General features: G+C 43.6%; 1 protein-coding gene across 1 annotated transcript; it reads left to right on the top strand.

The window, feature by feature from the left end:
- Positions 1-8,482: 8,482 nt before the first annotated feature.
- On the top strand, positions 8,483-17,025 carry Gpkow (G-patch domain and KOW motifs). The gene is made up of 11 exons (XM_005000261.4): positions 8,483-8,701; positions 9,459-9,607; positions 9,707-9,831; positions 11,746-11,855; positions 13,120-13,333; positions 14,010-14,139; positions 14,941-15,067; positions 15,254-15,377; positions 15,468-15,537; positions 16,022-16,107; positions 16,203-17,025. The coding sequence occupies exons 1-11, from the start codon at positions 8,526-8,528 to the stop codon at positions 16,335-16,337; spliced, it is 1,446 nt and encodes a 481-aa protein (XP_005000318.1). The 5' UTR covers positions 8,483-8,525; the 3' UTR covers positions 16,338-17,025.
- The last annotated feature ends 2,853 nt before the right edge of the window (positions 17,026-19,878 follow it).

The raw sequence follows: 19,878 nt of genomic DNA, 5'->3' as shown, positions 1-19,878 counted from the left end.
TATCAGAACTGGAGGACAGATTTGTAAGGTGGGAGCATGAAATGAAAAACTTCTTTAAAATAACAAGAAAACAAATAGCAATAATACAAAGACTAGAAGATGACAAGAGGATCTATAACTTTAGAATTAAGAACATAAAAGAAGTAGGGACTCAAACAAATGAACTAAAAAAGCTATTCACAGAAATAATCCAGGAGAATTTCCCTAATTTAGCAAAAGGTAAGGATACTCAGAGGTATGAGACATACAGGACCCCAGCCACCTACAACCCAAACAGAGCTACACCCAGGCATATAATAATCAAAATTCCAGAAATCCAATATAAGAGTAGAATATTAAAAGCTGTCACAGACAAGAAACAGATCACTTACAAGGGAACACCCATCAGAATTACAGCAGACTTCTCGGCACAAACCATCAAATCACGAAGAGCGTGGGGGGAAATAATTCAAGCTTTGAAAGATAATAACCTCCAGCCAAGATTGATATATCCTGCACAACTGTCCCTAGAAATTGATGGAAAAACAAGGTGCTTCCAGGATAAAGAGGAACTAGGGGAATTTGCAACCACCAATTCAACCCTACAGAGATTACTGCAGGATATTCTAAAAATGAAAAATACCAAGATTCTAGAAACAGTGGCAGATCAGCCACAATGAATGGAGCAGAAAGAAAAATGAAAAGGACAAACTGACAACTAATAACAGAAAAAGAGCTCAACAGAAATGAGACAGAGAAGGTTGGATGGTAGGAACAGCCATTTTGGAGAAAACGACATCATAATAGGTAGTGCTGATTTAATATCCTCTTGTTTTGAAGTCCCATCAAGCTTTTGTTCTGTCTCCATCTGTTTTAATGTGTTGTATCTTATTGGATTTTATTATATGTGATAATATAAACAAAAACTTTTAAAGACAAGGAGATTATACAGAAACCATTGTGCATTTTCTGATAGTTGGTTTTAAATACCCTGTAATACTGTCATTCTCTTAAACGGTTTTACATTGTCTTGATATGTTTGATGCTACGGTATACGAGGTTATACCCAAAGATTTTAAGGGAAGAGACACTATGGTTACTACTATTATGTCGAGATAATATCTTGTGGTGAAACACTATTTTGCTTAAATGTCTATGTTTTGACCTGCTCTGTTTTGTTGTTATGCCCTCTTTTTTATCTCAATCTCCATTTTATTATCTACTTTTTCATTTTTATCCTTTTAATTAAGGGAAAAATAAATAAAAATAGCAGGATATATTATAGTAACCCACTTTGATTTCCTATTAACTTGATTTGAAACTCTGTATTGCTCTCACTATCTTGTTTTGACTGATTTTCCTCTATTTTGTTATGCTTGATAGTACCAAGTTTGAAAGTATAGGCAACAACTATGAAGACAATAAGATTCATTGTGATGCCCATTCTGGTTGACTATTATCTTCTTTTGAAGTCCTCTAATGTCTCCAATGTTTTGGTTTTATTGGTCTTATTCTTTACTGTTGTGTTCATTTTTATTATAACTGATGATATAGGCAATTCTTTTTAAGATAACAAGAGGCATTATGGTAACCATTGTTGATCACCTTGTATTTTGTTTTTACATTATGTATTATGTCCATCCTTTTGATTTGACTGACTCTGTCCTGGTATGTCACATTTGGTTTTACTTTCTTCAAAAAAAAAAATTAGTAAGAACTGTGAGAGTATTAAAACCCAAAATGTGTAATTGTCATTGTACAAAAGAAAGGAAAAGAAAGTTCTCTAAAAGATATAACTGAATATATATTTAAGTGTATAAGATAAATAACCATATTACTGAGTTTTGTTGGATCACTGAACAAAACTGTTTGCAGTCTCACTGTTTGAAAGTCTCTTCTATATGCTTTAATTTTGTAACTTCAACAACTATTTCTAAGATGACAATATGTAATTAACTAGCGATTTCCTACTGTTTATTTTTTCTGAAATTCTGTATAACTTGTACCCTTTTTCTGTTTTTTTCTTTTTTCTTCTTAAATAAAATTAAAAAAAGAAAGCTTAGCTATATGGATATTAATTAACATATTTCATAGTTTAGGAATCAAGCCAGGCGTGTTGGCGCACACTTGTAATCTCAGCACTTGGGAAGCTGGAGCAGGAGGATCACCAGGAGTTTGAGACCAGTCTGGGTTATAAAGTGAGCTCAAGGCAAGCCTGAACTTCATATCAAGACCTGTCTCAAAAAGACAAATAATAATAATTATTATTTAGGAATCAGAAACCCTGAAAATAGAACTGTGTAGTAGTCCATATTATGTTGAAATTTAATTTTTTTAGCGGTAAGGAGTTGAACACAGGACCTTCCCACTGAGCTATATCCCCCCTCATCCCCTTTTTAAATTTTTTGAGACTAAGCAGTAAGACTATCTTATAGCTAAATTGCCCAGGTAGACCCTGAAGTTGCAATAATCCCACCTCAGCCCCCTCACCCCCTTTCTGTGATTAGAGGCATGTGCCGCTGTCTTTATTGTGTGGTGCTGAAAAATCCAGCCCATGGATTGGAGCAGAGACAGGCAGTTGGTTTATTCTGTGACCTTTCCCCTTTGAGTATCTGCAGTTCAATTCAGGGCACTCTACCACTGAGCTACATGCCTAGAACATTTTAGTTTAGTTTGTGACAGGGTCTTGCTAAATTGCCCAGTTTGGGTTTGCATTTATGATCCTCATTCCTCAGCCTCCCAGAGTGCAGGGATGACAGCCATGTGCCACATGCTCAGCTTCCAGTGACTTTTAAAATTTTTGCATATAAAATTTGTTTCAAATATATGCAATCATAGGCAGATAACCTATGCAACCTCTACTAACTTTTTAATAGTTTTGTTAAGATATTTCGTGTATAGGGGTATAGCTCAGGGATAGAGCTCTTGCCTTGCATGTACAAAGCCCTGGGTTCGATCCCCAGTACCACATCTCACACAGTTACACACCCACACCCACCCATACACACACACACACAAAAAAAAAAAAACAGTAATAAAAGATTTTTTTTAAATTTTGTTTTGTCTTTTTCCTTTTTATCGGTACAGGGGATCGAACTCACAACCGCCTGCTTGCAAGGCAGGTGCTTATGTTGCTGAGCTAAATCCCCAGCCCCAAGATTTAAAAATTTTTTAAAATAATTTTTTAAATTGGTAGCAGGGATTGAACTCATGACTGCATGCTTGCAAGGCAGGCGCTTATGCCATTGAGCTAAATCCCCAGCCCCAAATGTACTGAGCACTATTTTTGGGGGGGGGGTACGGGATCAAACTCATGACTTTGCATTTGTCAGGCAGGTGATTGTGCCACTGAGCTAAACCCTCAGCCTAAAAATAATTTATGTGTAGAATTTTCTTTTGTTTGTTGATTTTTTGTTAGTTTGTTTTGCAGTTCCAGGAACCAAACCCAGGGCCTTCTAAATGCTAGGCAAGAGTTCTGTCACTGACTGAGCTGTACCACCTGCCTCACATTTTTTTTACACCAGTTATAGTATCACATTTTGTGTTTGAAACAGGGTCTCACACTGTTGTTCAGGCTGGTCTTGAATGCACAATAATTCTCTCAAATGCTAGGATTATGGTAATAAACCAACACATCCATTTTATGTAGAATTTAAGTAATGCAAATTCACTTTTTAAAATAGTACAGTCAACTGATTGTCAGGTATGGTGGTGTGCACCTGTAATCCCAGCACTCTGGAGGTTGAAACAGGCAGATTACCACAAGTTTAAAGCTAGCCTGAGCTATAGTGAATTCAAGACCAGCCTCACTAGCCCTCAGGAGACTGAGGCAGGAGGATCATTATGAGTTTGAGACCAGCCTGGGCTACAAAGTGGTGGCTTTGTTCCAGTGATCCTTCATCCTGGCTGACCTTAGGACCCTATTGGCTCCCCAGAACTATAAATATGTCTTAGTGCCTTTATTCTCACCTTGAATTGCACTGGAAGTGATAGATTGGAATTAACTCGCTAGAAATACAATGATTTTTCCATGGGATTACAAATATAAATTTTCGGACTGAGCGGAAGGCCAGTCTGAACTGCATAGACAGACCCTGTCAAGAAAAAAAAAAAAGACTAGCATCAAATACATAGCAAAGCCTTGGCTCAAAGAAATTAAATAGGGCTGGAGATATAGCTCAGTGGCACAGCCTGAGTTTAATCCCCTGTATCAAGATAAATAAATAAATAAAATGTTCAAAAACTCAAGTAAAATAAATTGTACAACTGAGATAGGAGAGAGAGAGCAAAAAGAATGGGAGGTATAAAAATACCATTGTATAAAAACACCGCTTCCTGAGCTGGGGATTTAGCTTAGTGCCTGCCAAGCGAGCAGTCGTGAGTTTGATTCCCAGTACCAAAAAAAAAAAAAAAAAAAAAAACCACAAAAAACAAAAAACAAAACAAAAAAACATACTTCTTCTTTATCCATTAGGGAATGTAAAAAGAATTAAGATGTGTTATATGCATGTTACAAACTCCCCACAATCAATATAATCATTGTTACTACAAATATATACTAATAAAAATTTTAAAATTGGGGCTGGACATTTAGTTCAGCAGTATAAGCACCTCCCTTGCAAGCGTGCAGTTGTGATTTTGATCCCCAGTACCAAAAAAATTTTTTTTAATTTTACAAAATAGTCAAGGAGTGGTAGCACACACCTGTAATCCCAGCACTTGGGAGGCTGACACAGGAGGATCATAGAGACTTTGAAGCCAACCTGGGCTATGTAGTGAGACCCTGTCTCAAACCAAACAAAAATTTTAAAAAGAACTGTGAATGGAGTTCCATGCAAAGGCTCTGTGTTCAATCCCCAATACTACAAAGAAAGGAAAGAAAGACAGAGAGAGACAGACAGACAGACAGACAGACACAAGCCAGGAAAGCAGGATGGAAAGGAAAAAAGAATATGGTTGTCTTTAGCATTTTCACAGGACTGTGTAATTATCCCAATGTTAATTTAGCTCTGTGTGTGTGTGTTTATACGTACACATGCACATGGATAGAAAGCCCTTTCCTCCCCAGGCATGGTGGCTCACGCCTGTAATCCCAGCACTCGGGAGGCTGAGGTTGGAGGATCCTTGCGAGTTTGAGACCAGCCTGGGATACAAAGTGAGCTCAAAGCCAGCCTGAACTGCATAGCGAGACCCCATCTCAAAAAAAGACCAAAAAAAAAAAAAAGAAAAGATAGAAAGAAAGAAAAAGAAAAAGAAAGCCCTTTCGTGGACCTTGTCTCAGTCTGGAAATTTTATGAGTGCAAAAAATTATATATATAGGGGCCATGGGTTTAGCTCAGTGGTGTAAATGCCTGCTTGGCAAAAATGAGGTCATGAGTTCAATCCCCAGCACCAAAAAAAAAAATTATATATATATATATATATATGTTTTTTAAAGCTTAAGACATATCACAATTATGAATGCCTATATGATGTGGTTGGGTTATTTCTGTGACATTCATGCTAAAAGCTCAAAACCTCACTCTAATTATCAGCCAGGCATCGTGGTACATATCTGTAACCCCAGTACTCAGAAGGCTGAAGCAGAAGGATTGCCATGAGTTCAAGGCCAGCCTGCACTACAGAGTCCTTCAGACCCAGCCTGAAATATCTAGCAAGACTGTGTTTCAAAATAAAAAAAAAAAAAGCCAGGCCTGGTGGCACAGACCTGTAATCCCAACACTCGGGAGGCTGAGGCAAGAAGATCACTGCAAATTTGAGTCCAGAGTTGGCTATACTGTGAGTTCAAGTCCAGCCTGAGCTACATAGCAAGACCCTTTTTCAAAAAATAAAACAAAACAAACAAAACACAAGCACAGATCAACCAACAACCCAGATTGAGGGTTGTTACTCAGAATAACAAAATTGAATTTTCCAAAAGTGTTAAAGGTCATGAAAGCCAGAGAAAGACTAAAGAACTGTGACAAACTAAAGAAGACAAAGTAACTGTATAATTATTTTGCAATGTATGACAGCCTAGATTGAATTTTAGAAGGGGAAATGGTCTATACTTTAGTTAACACTACTGCACCAATGTTCATTTCCTAAACTTGATACTTACACCATTATTATATAAAATTTTTAAGGAATCCAGACATGGTGACACATACTAGTAATCCCAGAACTGTGGGAGGCTGAGGCAAAAAGATCTAAAGTTTGAACCCAGCCTGGGAAATTTAGTACAATCCTGACTCAAAATTTTAAAAGTGCTGGGGATGTAATTCAAGGCAGACCATAATCCTCAGTACCAGCGACAAAAGAAATAATGCATTCTATTTCTATAATGCTTAAATCTAAAGTTATTTTTAAATAAAAACTAAAATTTTGTCATTATATATTGAAAATCACATTGGTAGGGCTGGGGATTTAGCTCAACGGCATAAGCGCCTGCCTTGCAAGCAGGCAGTCGTGAGTTCGATCCCTGGTACCTATAAAAAGGAAAAAGGCAAAAAAAAAAAAAAAAAAAAAAAAAGAAAATCACATTGGCTTCACAATTAAGATTCCAGAACCCAGGCTGGGAAGTTAGCTCAGTGGCACAAGCACCTGCCTGGCATGTGCAAGGTCATGAGTTTGATCCCCAGTAACAAAACAAAACAAAAACATAATGTAAGATTCCAGAACCCATCTCCAGCTGCAACAAACATGACCATGAGATTTATCAAACAGTGGACTGCCTGTTTCAAAGATCATTCTCTGAACCACCAACTATTCTACTTTCCAAAACACTGTATGTTCCTATTTGATTTAATTTTACTTATAGCTTCACATTTAAAGCATATTCCTTACATCCAAGGTGTGGGCTATTAAAATTAATTTATTCCATGCCTTCTGTTGATCATTTAGGAAATATTCAGACTGGGCATGGTGGTGCATACATGTGATTCCAGCACTTGGGAGGCTGAGACAGGATGATTGGCCAGGAGTTTGAGGCCAGCCTGGGCTACATAATGAATTTAAGGCCAACCGGAAATACATAAGATACTGATTCAAAAATGTATACAAGTTTTTGGCACGATAAATAATACAAAAGTAAATCCTTTATAAAACTCTTTGCACAAATTTCCTTGGGATAAGTCTGTAGCAGAATTATCGTATTCTTACTGTTGACTGTTTATGTATCTCTCTTCTGCACATTCACCTTAGGGAGCTGATGCATGTACATAGAACATTTTAGTTCTCTTTACTTCCCCTTCCTCTCCTTTCTGTTCCCCCTTCCTCCATCTCTTGGTCCTTTTTCCATTTGCAAAAGATCTGTCTCCTAGTGGGCAGTGAATGTTCCGTTATTGCCCCCTGATTGATGTGTTTTGCATTTTGTTGCAGTTTTGTCTCCTTTCTTTCTTTCTTTCTTTCTTTCTTTCTTTTTATCCTTGAATAAAGTGGATTTGAAAAAAAAGAACTGTCTCCCTGTTTCCTAATGTCTTTTATTTTGCTTTTTATTTATATGTTGGTTTCTCATAAAAGAGAAACCATGCAATAGTTCAGCTTTTAACCATGCCGATAGTTAAGCTTCTGTGTCTGATTTATTTCACTTAACATTATGGTCTCTAGGTGCATCAATTTTTCCTACAAAAGTGTTGGTGCTTGCCTGTAGTGCTCAGAAGGCTGAAGCAGGAAGGTTGTGTTCAAGGCCAGTCTGGGCTACCTAGTGACTTTAAGGCCAGCCTGAACTACATAGCAAGATCCTGTCTTACAAGAAAACAAAGGGCTGGGGATAGAGCGCAGTGGCACCTGCGTGGCAAGCACAAGGTCCTAAGTTTGATTTCTGGTACCATAAAAACTGTTTTATCTTTATTAATAGCAGAATACTATTCCATCGCTGATTTTTTTTTTTTTTTTTTTTTTTTTGAGACGGGGTCTCGATATGTAGTTCAGGTGAGCCTCCCAGTCGTCATGTACTCCAGACGGGCCGCTAACTTGCAGCGATCCTCCTGCCCATCCACAAGGTGGATTATTTACAATAACACGACCGAATAAGTACCTGGGAAGAATGAATTGACTGTACACCTCGACTAGGTACTTGGGAAAGTACATTCCCCGCCAGGCGTAGTTGTGCATATCTGTAATCTCAGCTACTCAGAAGGCTACAGGAAGATCCCCAGTATCGTACCACAAAAACAAAACAAAACTATGTCGCTGGGCGTGGTGACGCGCATCAGATATCCCAGCATTCAGGAGGCTGAGGCAGGAGGGTGGCTGTGAGTTTGAGGCCAGCATAGGCTACATAGTAAATTCAAGGCCAGTTTAAACTGCAAAGCGAAACTCAGTCTCAAAAAAAAAAAAAAAAAAAAAGAGGAAGGGAGGGATATTTCCCAGAATACGTGGCGCGATTCATGTACATATTTAAAAGAAGGACCATCGTTCCCACGGTCCGTTGTCGCTCTCCCTGTCACTATTCCGCAGTGTCTTATGGGAAAGGTAGTACGCATGTTCCTCTGCCGGCCCCTGGCGACTAGAGCGCCCACTAAACTTCCCAGCAGGCAGAGCGCAGCCTGGGAACGGGGAGCAAGATGGCGGACGCCGAAGAGGAGGTTTCCGAGCCGGCTACCCTTTCCGCAGCCCCAGTTTCATTTGGCTTCACTCGCACCTCTGTCCGGAGGCGACTGGCGGATAAAGCAGACGGCACAGGGTCGGCCCCAGAGGAGAAGGATTTCTTGAAGGTCGTGGAAGGCAGAGAGCTGCAGAGGTAAAGCACCAGGTCTTTCAGGCGTTGGAGTTCTGTGTGGTGGGCTCTAGCGGAAGGGTGGAATCGTCAGTTGTTTGTGTTGGTGACAGTAACCTAGAAAGCCTGAAACAACCTGGGAAGCTTTATGGAGGTGAGAAGGTGGGGGTTTGTAGGCGAAGCGGAGAAATTGGGCCTGATAATTGTGGGCATTGAGAAGAGAGTATATATTATTTGAGTTGGAAGGCTTTAAGACTTTGGGACACTGAGGTGTAGGTCTTCTGAGAAAAGGAGAGAATGACAGGACCCCTCGTGTTTCATCTGAAATGATGGGGCATCTCTGTTATGTAGAACGGGCTGGGGTATCAGATTCAGATTGAGAGAGACTGGCGTCAGCTTAATTAGTAAAGGGGAATCTGCTGGGCCTGACGCACCCGCGGGATGGGGTTAGGGAGTACTTTCAGAACAGAATCAGTTGTCCAGAAGGCACGTTTGGAGTCTGGAGCTGGGGAAAGCCTGGACTGAAGATGTTGATTTGTAGGACACTGCGAGAGGCTCTAAGAGTGATTCCTGGCAGACACTAACATGGGAGCGGGAGGCGGGAAAGGATACACCATCAAAGACATACAGGAAACTCAGGCAGCAAAATGGACTTTATCTTCCACAAGACTGAGAGTTAATTTGGCTCTTGTGTTCTTTTCTGAATAAAGGGGTGTGGCTTAGAGCCCCCTTACCCTTGCTACTCTTCTCCCCCAACTTTGTCCTTCTGTGTCCACATTAGTGTGAAGCCCTTAGAAGCCCCTAAGGAACTGGTCATCCCATTGATCCAGAGTGGCTTCCGAAGGCAGCCCTTGGCCCAGACGCCTATGCCATCCGTAGAGGCTTTGGGGGATGGGGTGCTGTCCCAGGCTGTGAAGGAGCTCATTGAGGGTATGTGATCCCAACTTTGTCCTGCCCCAGTGAAGGAAGAAGGGGAGAAATGTGAAAGGATGCGGTGAGACCTCATTGTTCCCTCCCATTCTTCCTTAGAATCCAAGAAGTCTCTGGAAGAGAGAGAGAATGCGGGTGTTGACCCCTCGCTTGCTATCCCCATGATCCAGAAAGGATGCATCCCCGGAGAGGAGGGGGCAGACAGCACACCCCGGGCTGAGACAGTGAGCTGTCCCCTTGCCTCCCTCCTGTAGCAGCCTGTCTGGTGTCTTGCAGCCTTGCCTTCCTGTACACAGGAGGACAACTCTGTCTGAGAGGGCTGCTGCTATTTGTGTCCCCTCCCCTCCTGCTTGGAAACATTAATGACTAGATATCAGCATGTGGAAAAACGTACCTGAATTCCCACAGTATCTGAATGAGTTGAAAAGCAAAGCAAGGGAACAAGAAAATACAAAGCACATAAGGGTATACATTCCCTGGAGTGGTTTTTTTGTTGGTTTGTGTTTCTTTTCCTTCCTTCCTTTCCTTCTTTTCTTCCCTTTCTTTTTATTTACTTGTGTTTTTGGCCTATAGTGCTTGAGGAACACTGAGGAGACCAAAGTGGCTGGAGTGAGATGAGTGAACAAGAAAGACAGTAAATGAAGGCAGAGGGGCTATGGGCCATGGTGAGCACTTTAGCTTTTACTGTTAGGTAAGCTGAGAGCCAGGGTGGCCTTGAGTAGTCAAGGGCTATACTTGGGGTATAACAGGATCCCTTGGTTGTATGAGCAGAAAGGACCAGCAAGCAAGGGGCCCAGCAGTCCTGGATAGAAATGGTGCAGACTCAGGTCAGAGTGGTCAGAGAATAGGAAGATTTAATGAGAAGGAAGAGCACAGTGAGTACTCATACTGCCAGCAATAGCCCAAGCAGCAGCACACTGTGGTGTGTGTCTAGTGAAGTTGTAAAGGATTAAGGGGATGCTCATGGAGGTTATGGTATGAGAGATGAGAGGTGGGTCCAGGCAGGTAACTAAAGTCTGTCTTTCAAACCAGCTGACCCAACTTTGCACCTTTTCATAAATTTCTGGCAGTGTCTCTTTGGGGTTTCATCTCTCTCACTCGCTCTCTGTCTTGAAATTCTCTCTTGCTGCCTTTTTTTTTTCTTTTTTTGTGCTGAGGCTTGAACCCAAGACTTTTATATGAGCTGCTCAGGCCAGTTTTACTTTTTTTTTTTTTTTTTGTGTGTGTGTGTGTGTGTGTGGTGGTGTTTTTGTTTTGTTTGTTTTGAGACAGGATATCACTATGCAGTTCAAGCCAGCCTTTAACTCATTATGTAGCCCAGGTTGGTCTCAAACTCCTGGCAATCCTTGTGCCTCAGCCTCCAGAGTGCTGGAATATTAGGTTGTATGACCACATTGGCTTGTTCTGCTTTCTTTGTTTTTGTTGTTGTTGTTCATTTTCAAGACAAGGTCTTGCTATGTAGTTCAGAGTGGCCTTGAACTCACTATGTAGGCCAGGTTGGCCTCGAACTCCTGAGCTGTTGTGATCCTCCTGTCTCAGCCTCCCCAGTAATTGGGACTATAGGTGACACCACCATGCCTATCTTTATTTTTTTCTCTTTTTAAAATGGTACTTAGAATTGAACACGGCCTTCACACTGAGGTACATCTCTAGCTCCCCACCCTTTTTTGTAATGAGGTCTTGCTAAATTGTACAGGCTGGGCTGGAACTTGTAATCCACCTGCCTCAGCCTCCCAGAGTACTAGGATTACAGGTGTGCACCACCATGCCTAGCTTCAACTATATTTTTAATTTATCACCACCTGATGTATCATTTTTTCAGAATTTGATTTATTTTATATGTGTCTTAACTTGAACATAGCTTCACACAGGCAAAGGTTTTGTCTCTTACTGCTTTATCCTCAGCCCCTGGAACAGTACTTGCCACAGAACAGGTGCTCTGTAACTATTTGCTGAAGGACTGAAAGTGGAGGGCTAAAGTGAGGCATGGTGAGAAGAAATCAGAGCTCCTCCTCGAGCTGACCTGCCAAGGGCCAGAAGTATAACAGGTCACCCCCTAGGTGACAGCAGGTATACTTCTGACAGAGGGCCAGTAGTTAGCGAGGCCTGACTCTCCTTCATCTGCCTGTACCCTGTAGGTGCCAGAGGAGGCTGATTATGAGGCTGTCCCTGTGGAGGCCTACGGGCTGGCCATGCTGCGGGGTATGGGCTGGAAACCTGGTGAGGGCATTGGCCGCACTTTCAATCAGTAAGTTCTGGGGCAAGGATATGGGGTAGATAGATGGGCTGTGACTGAAACGCTTGTGGTTGCCACCAGCCAAGAACCAACCAGGCAAATGGCTGGGGGCGTAATATATTATCACCCTAATGAGTTAGTCTCTTGTACTATAGTTTCAGACTCCTGTTTCCCTTCAAAACTCCTTAAGAGGATCCCTATTATGTAAAGTTGCCTTTCTGGAGATCAGTTTCCATATCTGAAAAATGAGGTAACAATGCTGATTTTGCCAGGTATAGTGGTGCAAGCCTAATCCCAGCACTCAGGACCCTGAGGCAGGAGGATTGCCTCCAATTCAAGGCCAGTCTAGGTACATAGTGAGTTCAAAGCCAGCCTACACTGCATAGGGAGACTCTGTCTCAGGAAAAACAGTTCTGACTTCACAGGTCTATTACAAGAATTAAATTATATTCATGAAGTTTACCCAATAAACATAAACTAAATATTTGTTATTTTCACACAGACTTTTTATTTGTTTGTGTTGGGGCAGGGTCTCATTTTATATTTCAGGCCATCCTTGAACTCACTGTGTAACCCAGGCTGGGTTCAAACTTAGGATCCTCCTGGCTCAGCCTCTGTAGTGCTGGGATTAAAGGTGTGTGTCAACATTCCCAGCTATCACACAGATTTATAATCCCTTTTTTGCAATTGCAAACTCCAGAGACTTTGAAAACAAAACTTTTTTTTCATAAATCATTTGGTAGCCACATATGACTGGAGTTGGCATTAATTCTATAATGTTGCCTGTTATGGTGGCGTGGGTCTGTAATCCCAGCACTTTGAAGGCTGAGGCAGGAGGACCACCACAAGTTGAAGGCCAGCCTAAACTACATAGTGAGACCTTGCCTCAATAAAAACACAAGTTCTATAATCTGTTTCCTCTACGTGGTGTATACACTCATGAAGTTTTCCTTATAGACATATTAATGTACTATTTGGTTACAGAAAACTCACTGTGACCCCACTGTAGATATTGTGGGTAGATGTACATCAACGTGTTACTAGTTTGAACCAAATGAAATTGCCTGGCTGGGATCTGGAGATGTAGCTCAATGGTAGAACATTTGCTCACTATGTGCAAGGCCCTAGGTTCCATCCCAAGTATTGCAAAAAAATCCTAATGCGAGATTAGAAGGGGCCTTCTTGAAAATACTGACGGGCTGGATTTGGAGTACAGAGGGGAAATGAGGCAGTGGAGACTATTGTGCCACCTGCAAGCCTGTGTTCCTTTCTGCAGAGTGGTGAAACCCCGTGTGAACTTGCTGAGGCCCAAGGGGCTAGGGCTGGGTGCCAGCTTGACAGAGGCCCAGGCCTTGCCCTCCAGTGGCTCCTACTGCCCCCCAAAGCCAGGTGGGGAACAAAAGAAGGGTAAGGAAGACCAACCACAAGGGCTGGTGCCTGGCAGAACCGTGGTGGTCCTTTCTGGCCCTCATCGAGGCCTCTACGGGAAGGTAAGAAATCAAAATGTCTCTGGACTGCTGGGGATATAGCTCGGTGGTGGTAAAGCACTTGTGTAGTATGCACTCAATTCTGGATCCCTTCCTAACATCACAAAAAAGATGTCCCTGGAACCCCAAATAAACAATGGGGAGATTGATTGAGGGCCAGAGAGAGGAAGAATTGGGTTTGAAAGGCTGTGAGTCCTCATTTTTCAGACTTGCCTGGCCCACTGCCACACTAGGTAACCAGGACTACTGGCTGGGCCTTTTGGAGTCTCAGTTCCCACCCAAAAGTGAGAACATTTCATATGCCACAAGGTACCTAAGGATTAAATGCACAAAGGTATTTGGTAGGCTGAGGCATGAAGATTGCTGCACGTTCAAGACCAGCCTGAACAAAATAACAAGACCCTGTCTCAAAAAACTACAATAAATACGTGCATGAGTACACAAATGATGTCTCAGCCCCACAGTCTAGTGAAGAAGACAGGGAGCTAGACCAGGTTCCACTTTACAGAGGTGGTAGTTTATTAGAGGAGACAGAAACCAGGCCTAGTCTGAGCCATCAGGAGCCACAATCTGGTTGGAGAGATACGCAAGAGTCAATCCCGTTGGAGCTGAACAGCTCAGCTCTAGAAATGAGATGGAGTCCTCTCAAATTCTGCCTTATGCCTTCTTCCCCGTTTAGGTGGAGGGCCTTGATCCTGACAATGTTCGGGCCATGGTTCGTCTAGCACTGGGCAGTCGCATGGTGACTGTTAGTGAATACTGTTTGAGACCTGTGTCTCAACAGGAGTTTGACAAGAACTTGCATTCTGGTGAGTGAGCCTCTTACAGAGCTCTGAGAAGCAATGGGGTGGGGGTGGGGCTGTCACAGGTGGGTTTTCCATTGGCAGGGCCAGGGATGAAGGACTACCAGCAAGTGTGATTGCAGCAAGAGGTCAGGACATGAGAAAGGCCATGAGTCAGTCGTTTCTTAGGTTTTCTGTCTGTTTGGCAGTTCTGAGGATAGCAGGCAGGGCCTTGCACGCACCAGTGGGCACTCTACCACCAAGCACCCCCATCCAGTTTCTTTAGCTTGATTGAAGAAAGGCAAATTGATAGCCTTGGGTCTGTAGCCTTTCTCTGAAGGGAAGACTCAGGTGTGGAGAGCAATTCATGCCCTCAGGGGGTCCCTGTCTCTGGGATGGCAGCTCCTTTTCCAAGGGAGTAAAACCCAAAGGGTGACTGGAGATGATGAGCAGCATAGCCCAGTGAAAGCATGGCAATAGAAAGGGCATTGGGCAGGTAGGTGCTGACAGCTCACCAGGGCATTGTAGTGTACATCAGACCAGGTGGCTGGGAAAGTGTCTAGAAGGGCCCTAGAACAGTGGAGGGGAAGAGGAGAGGTGCTTTTGTGGCCCTGGCAAAAGTAGAAAGATGAGAAGGGGCATGTTTATTTGGGGTTGCAGGAACATCTTTTTTGTGATGTTAGGAAGGGATCCAGAGTTGAGTGGGCTTTACCACCACTGAGCTATATCCCCAGATGGGAGATGGGCCAGGCCAAGCTATGCTCTTGGAAAGCAGGGGCAGTGAGACACTGGGGCTCTTTTCCCACTCTTTCTGCATTGACAAAATAGGCCAGGCAAGCAGAACTTCCTTGGGGCAACACAATGGCTCATCCTTGTCACGGAAGGCCCACCAGAGTGAAGACCTCCGAGGCCGGCAGGAGGACCCAGAGAAGAAGCGGAAACACCCTCCAGACCGGTGGGACCTTGGGCCTCTGGGATGGGGAAGAAGGCAACAGCGTGGGGGAGGCTCCCAGGGCAAGGAATGAGGAACAGAAGGAACTAGGAACAAAACTGGGTGAATTTCACAGCACAGGAAATGGCAGGGCAGCCGGAACATGTGCATGCTGAAGTGCTAAGCCTAGTGTCGGTACCCTCTCCACAGACAGGACGGGCCTGTGGCCAAGAGTGAGAAAGCAGCCAGCAGGAGTCAGCACTGGCTGCACAGAGACCTGCGTGTGCGTTTTGTGGACAAGCTGTACAAGGGCGGCCAGTATTACAACACCAAGGTGCGAACTGCATCCGGAGGTGCCTGCCTCGCCTGGGAACTTGGTCCCTAGCCCTCTGATGTCTCACATGCCCCTCACTTTTCCCTTCAGATGACGATTGAAGATGTCCTGAGCCCAGATACATGTGTATGCCGGACAGATAAAGGCCAAGTGCTGGAAGGTGAGTGAGAGCTGGGATAGCCAGTTCATTGGCACACTGCAGGCTGAAGGAAAAGGGCATCTGTGGCCAGGAGCCTAGCCCAGGCAAGGCTGGGAGGTTGGGAAGAGTTCAAGTTCTCTACAGGGCCCAGCACCCTCACACGTTAGACATTTCCATGCCACTGACTGCATCTGTCAGATTAGCATGCACATGGAAATGACTTCTCCCCACAGTGACTGGTGCCCTGATGAGAGCGTGAGGATCTCCCAGGGCAGGGTGGTGCCCACAGCAAACAGCAACCCTAGCTACCCACCATAGTAGCATTCCCCATAGTATCAGCTGTTCCTTCTGTGAACTGTATGCTAGGCTATGCCTGGGAAGTCTGTAGACTCCCATATGTCAGTGTGAAGACAACTCTAGGGAATACGGCAAAGGTGCTTCCCCTAGTTTTACCTGGGCTGCTATGCTGTGGGCTTCACTCCTCTCCTCTTTCCTCTTTTTGAAGGCCTCAGGGAAGACATGCTGGAGACTCTAGTTCCCAAGGTCGAGGGCGATCGTGTGATGGTGGTGCTGGGGCCACAGGCTGGAAGGGTGAGTCTCACTTCTGGAAATGGAGGTTTGGGGGTCACTCACGCACTGTTCCTGTGTCTGGGCAGGCCTGGCTGACTGCCTCATCCCTGCTCCAGGTGGGCCATCTGTTGGGCCGGGACAGAGCCCATAACCGGGCATTGGTGCAGCTGCAGAGAGAGAATCAGTTGGTGGAACTTCACTATGACGCCGTCTGCCAGTTTATGGGCCCCATTGACTTCGATGAAGACTGACTGTGGGGCAGTGCAGTCCTGTGAGTCCTTACCAGCTCTGTACCACCCAAAAAGTGGCCTTGGACAATGTGAGAAGATAAGTGTACAATCCTGCAGTGCAAGGACGGGAGAATGGATGGATGGACCAGAAAAAGACTAGAACTAAATCTAGCATTTACTAAAATTGAGTGTATAATAAAAACCATTTGAAATGTTCAGAAGAAGGATAAACTTGTCAGTGCTGTGCTGAGCTGTGACTTAAGATGGAAGCCGCACCAGCCAAGGTGGGAACTATTTCACCTGGAAGCCTCCTCTCCCTGCATGAGGTGGGAACAGGTTAAATAGCCCATTGTATCAGGAGCTGATACTTGGAGACAGAACTGAGAATGAAATGTGCCCCTGGCCCCTGAATGTCACATCTCCCAGAAGTCCCCAGGTGCCATCTTTTGGTAAATGTCCCCAGTGGCCTGAAATCTTGGTCCTTAGGGTGGAGCTATTGGAAAGTGCTGCTGTTGCCTTTAGACCAGTGATGGTGAACATTTCAGACATGGAGCACCATGTAACCCCAAGCCTACTTATTTCTTGAAAAGTGCCAACATTGCAATTCAGCCTGACTCTCCAATGCCTGGCTGCTGGGGCATCTTGGCATACGTGCCATAGGTTGGCCACCACTGATTTAGAAGATGAAATGAAGATTGTGTGGTCCTCATTTCTTTTTCTCTCTCTTTGCTTCCTAACCCACGAGGTGAGCAGTTTTGTTCCATTTGATCATGGGTTAGAACCTGTCAAGTAGAGCCAAATTCCTCTTCACTATCCCAGGGCCTCAGTCTTCGTGAGGCAGAGTGCATTCACCTAGGGAGAACTCTAGGAAAGACTGCTTCATGATGTGTACAGGGCAGAGCCCCAGATGCTGCCTTGAGCTGCTGATGCAAGTCAGAAGGAAGAGAGTCTCTACTCATCATAAGATGCATTAGTTCTAATGGCCAAGAGCACATCTTCACTCTGGACCCCTGGTTTAGTTTTAAAAAGTTGACTTGGAGGGAAGAAGTTCTATCTGACTTGGTAGAATTTGCTTCAGGTAACTATATTCTCAGGTTATTGTCAGACTCCCAAAACTTTTTTTGTTCAATAGCCTATCATAAAAATCAATAAGTCAGGCATGGTGGTGCAAGCCTATAACCACAGCATTCAAGAGGCTAAGGGAGGAGGATCTCGGGAAGTTTGACGCCAGGCTGGATGACTAGTGAGTTCAAAGCTAGCATTGGGCCAGGAATATAGCTTAGTAGCACAGTGCCTGCCTGGCAAGTGAAAGATCCTAAGTCCGATTCCTGGTACAAAAAAAACAGCCTGAACTACATAGTGAGATCCTGTCTCAAAAAAGGAAAAAAAAAAAAAAAAAAAAGGAAAGAAAAAGCGTAACAGTGCACGCCTGTGATCCCAACACTCAAGAGGCTGAGGCAAGAGGATTGGCAGGTCTGGCAGGGCAGCTTAGTGATAACAGCACTTGCTGAGCATTTGTAAAGTTCTGGGTTTCAGCTCCAGCACCACAAGAAACAATTTTTAAGAAGAGCCAATTATAAGCTGGATATGCATACCTGTAAGCCCAGCACACAGGAGGCTGAGGCAGGAGGATCATTGCGAGTTGGAGACCAGCCTGGGCTACAAAGTGAGCTCAAGGCCAGCCTGAACTGCATAGTGAGACCCTGTCTCAAAAAAGACAAAAAAAAAAAAAAAAAAAAACCCTCATAATCCCAATGTGAATTTCAGTTGTTACAGACCAATTAAATTCATCATCCCTACTTAATTCCAGAATGGATGTGTGTCGAGATTAGCCAAACAGGGTTGCTAGGACACAGCCAGGAACAGATCCTACCTCCCTGGTCCCTTCTATTTTCTGGCCCATATTGGAGTTGTATGCCTTCTAGAATGCCAGGATGCTTTCTTTTGTTTTATATATGGCCCTAGGAATTGAATCCAGAGTCTGCACTGAACTACATTCCAAGCTAGTGTTTTGTTTTGTCTTTTTGAGACAGTCTCGCTATGCAATTCAAGCTAGCCTTGAGCTCACTTTTGTAGCCCAGGCTGGTCTTGAATTTGCAATGATGCTTCTGCCTCAGGTTCCCAAATGCTAGGATTACAGATGTGTGCCACATGGGCTCAAATTTGTGATCCTCCTGCTTTAGACTCTCAAAGTGTGCTGGTTTTTCTTTGGCGGGGGGCACTGTTTTTTGTTTGGTTTGTTTTTTGAAATGGGATCTCACTACGTTTCCCAAATTGGCTTTGAGCTCCTGGTTTCAAGTGATCCTCTTGCTTCAGTCTGGCCAGTAACTAGGATTCACTATAGGTCTTGATTTTTGTTTTTTGGATTTTTTTTTAATACAGGGTCTCACTAAATTTCTGCTTGATCTCTTATCTTTCTTTTTTGTTATTTTTAAATTTTTTTTGTCTTTTTCTTTTTTATCAGTACCGGGGATTGAACTCACGACCACACACTTGCAAGGCAGGCGCTTATGCCACTGAGCTAAATCCCCAGCCCTTAAATTTTTTTTAAAGAGAGTTTCACTATGTGTTCAGGCTAGCCTTGAACTCACTTTGTAGCCAAGATGGCCTCAAACTCATGGTAAACCTCCTGCCTCAGTTTCCTGAGTGCTGGGATGACAGGCATGCACCACCATAATCAGCCCGAAACATATATTTTTGATGGGGGAGAGGGTAGGTTTCCCTGTTGACATGTCCAGAGGTCAGTTTCCTTGCAATATATGCTTCATCCAGGCAAGAAGGGCTTCTGTCTCTTTTTTTTTTTTTTTTTTTTTTTTTTTTTTTTTGAGCAGGGTCTCACTATGTAGTTCAGGCTGGCCTTGAACTCACAGCGATCCTCCTGCCCTCCTGCCTCAGCCTCCATAGTGCTTAAATTGCAGGCATGAACTACCATGCTGGGCTAGCTTCTCTCCTGAAATCAATAAACCAGGGGCTGAGGATTTAGCTCAGTGGCTTAAGTGCCTGCCTGGCAAGCACAGGTCATGAGTTTGATCCCCAGTACCAAAAAAATCAATAAACCAGCCAGGCATGGTAGCACAGACCTGTAATCCCAGCCCTCAGGAGGCTAAAGCAGGAGTGCCCTGACTTCTTTTTTTTTTTTTTTTTTTTTTTCGTTTTTATCGGTACCAGGGATCGAACTCACAACTGCCTGCTTGCAAAGCAGGCACTTATGCCACTGAGCTAAATCCCCAGCCCCAGTGCCCTGACTTCAAGGCCAGCCTGAACTGCATAGCAAGGCCCTATGTCAAAATACAAAACAAAATTTAAAAAAAAAACAATGAGTAAAACAGACTTGATACGCTGCCCCTGGAGAGTTGAGAGCACCATGGGGATAAACGCCAGTCACCTCCACATCTGCTCTGTAACGTGGCATGACTTGGCCATCTCTGATATTTCTTCCATCTCCATGTATAGAATACTAAAATCTGTCAGCATCAGAGCTCCTAGAATTAATGTTTCTATTAGCCTGCATTTGAAAATGGACCTGAAGTAGGTTTTGTTTTAAAAAAAATAGTGACAAAGT

This window comes from Cavia porcellus, unplaced genomic scaffold (assembly GCF_034190915.1).
Source record: "Cavia porcellus strain 051 isolate PalLab524CR breed Dunkin Hartley unplaced genomic scaffold, mCavPor4.1 scaffold_3, whole genome shotgun sequence".
In the NCBI taxonomy this organism is placed as follows: domain Eukaryota; kingdom Metazoa; phylum Chordata; class Mammalia; order Rodentia; family Caviidae; genus Cavia; species Cavia porcellus.
The sequence above is the reverse complement of the archived record's forward strand: the minus strand, read 5'-3'. Positions and strand labels throughout refer to the sequence as shown.

Bases quoted from the DNA above. Each gene is read 5' to 3' on its own strand.
- Gpkow (XM_005000261.4), top strand. From the start codon at position 8,526: ATGGCGGACGCCGAAGAGGAGGTTTCCGAGCCGGCTACCCTTTCCGCA. The intron at 9,608-9,706 runs GTATGTGATCCC...ATTCTTCCTTAG, and splicing joins TGTGAAGGAGCTCATTGAGG to AATCCAAGAAGTCTCTGGAA. The intron at 9,832-11,745 runs GTGAGCTGTCCC...TGTACCCTGTAG, and splicing joins GCACACCCCGGGCTGAGACA to GTGCCAGAGGAGGCTGATTA.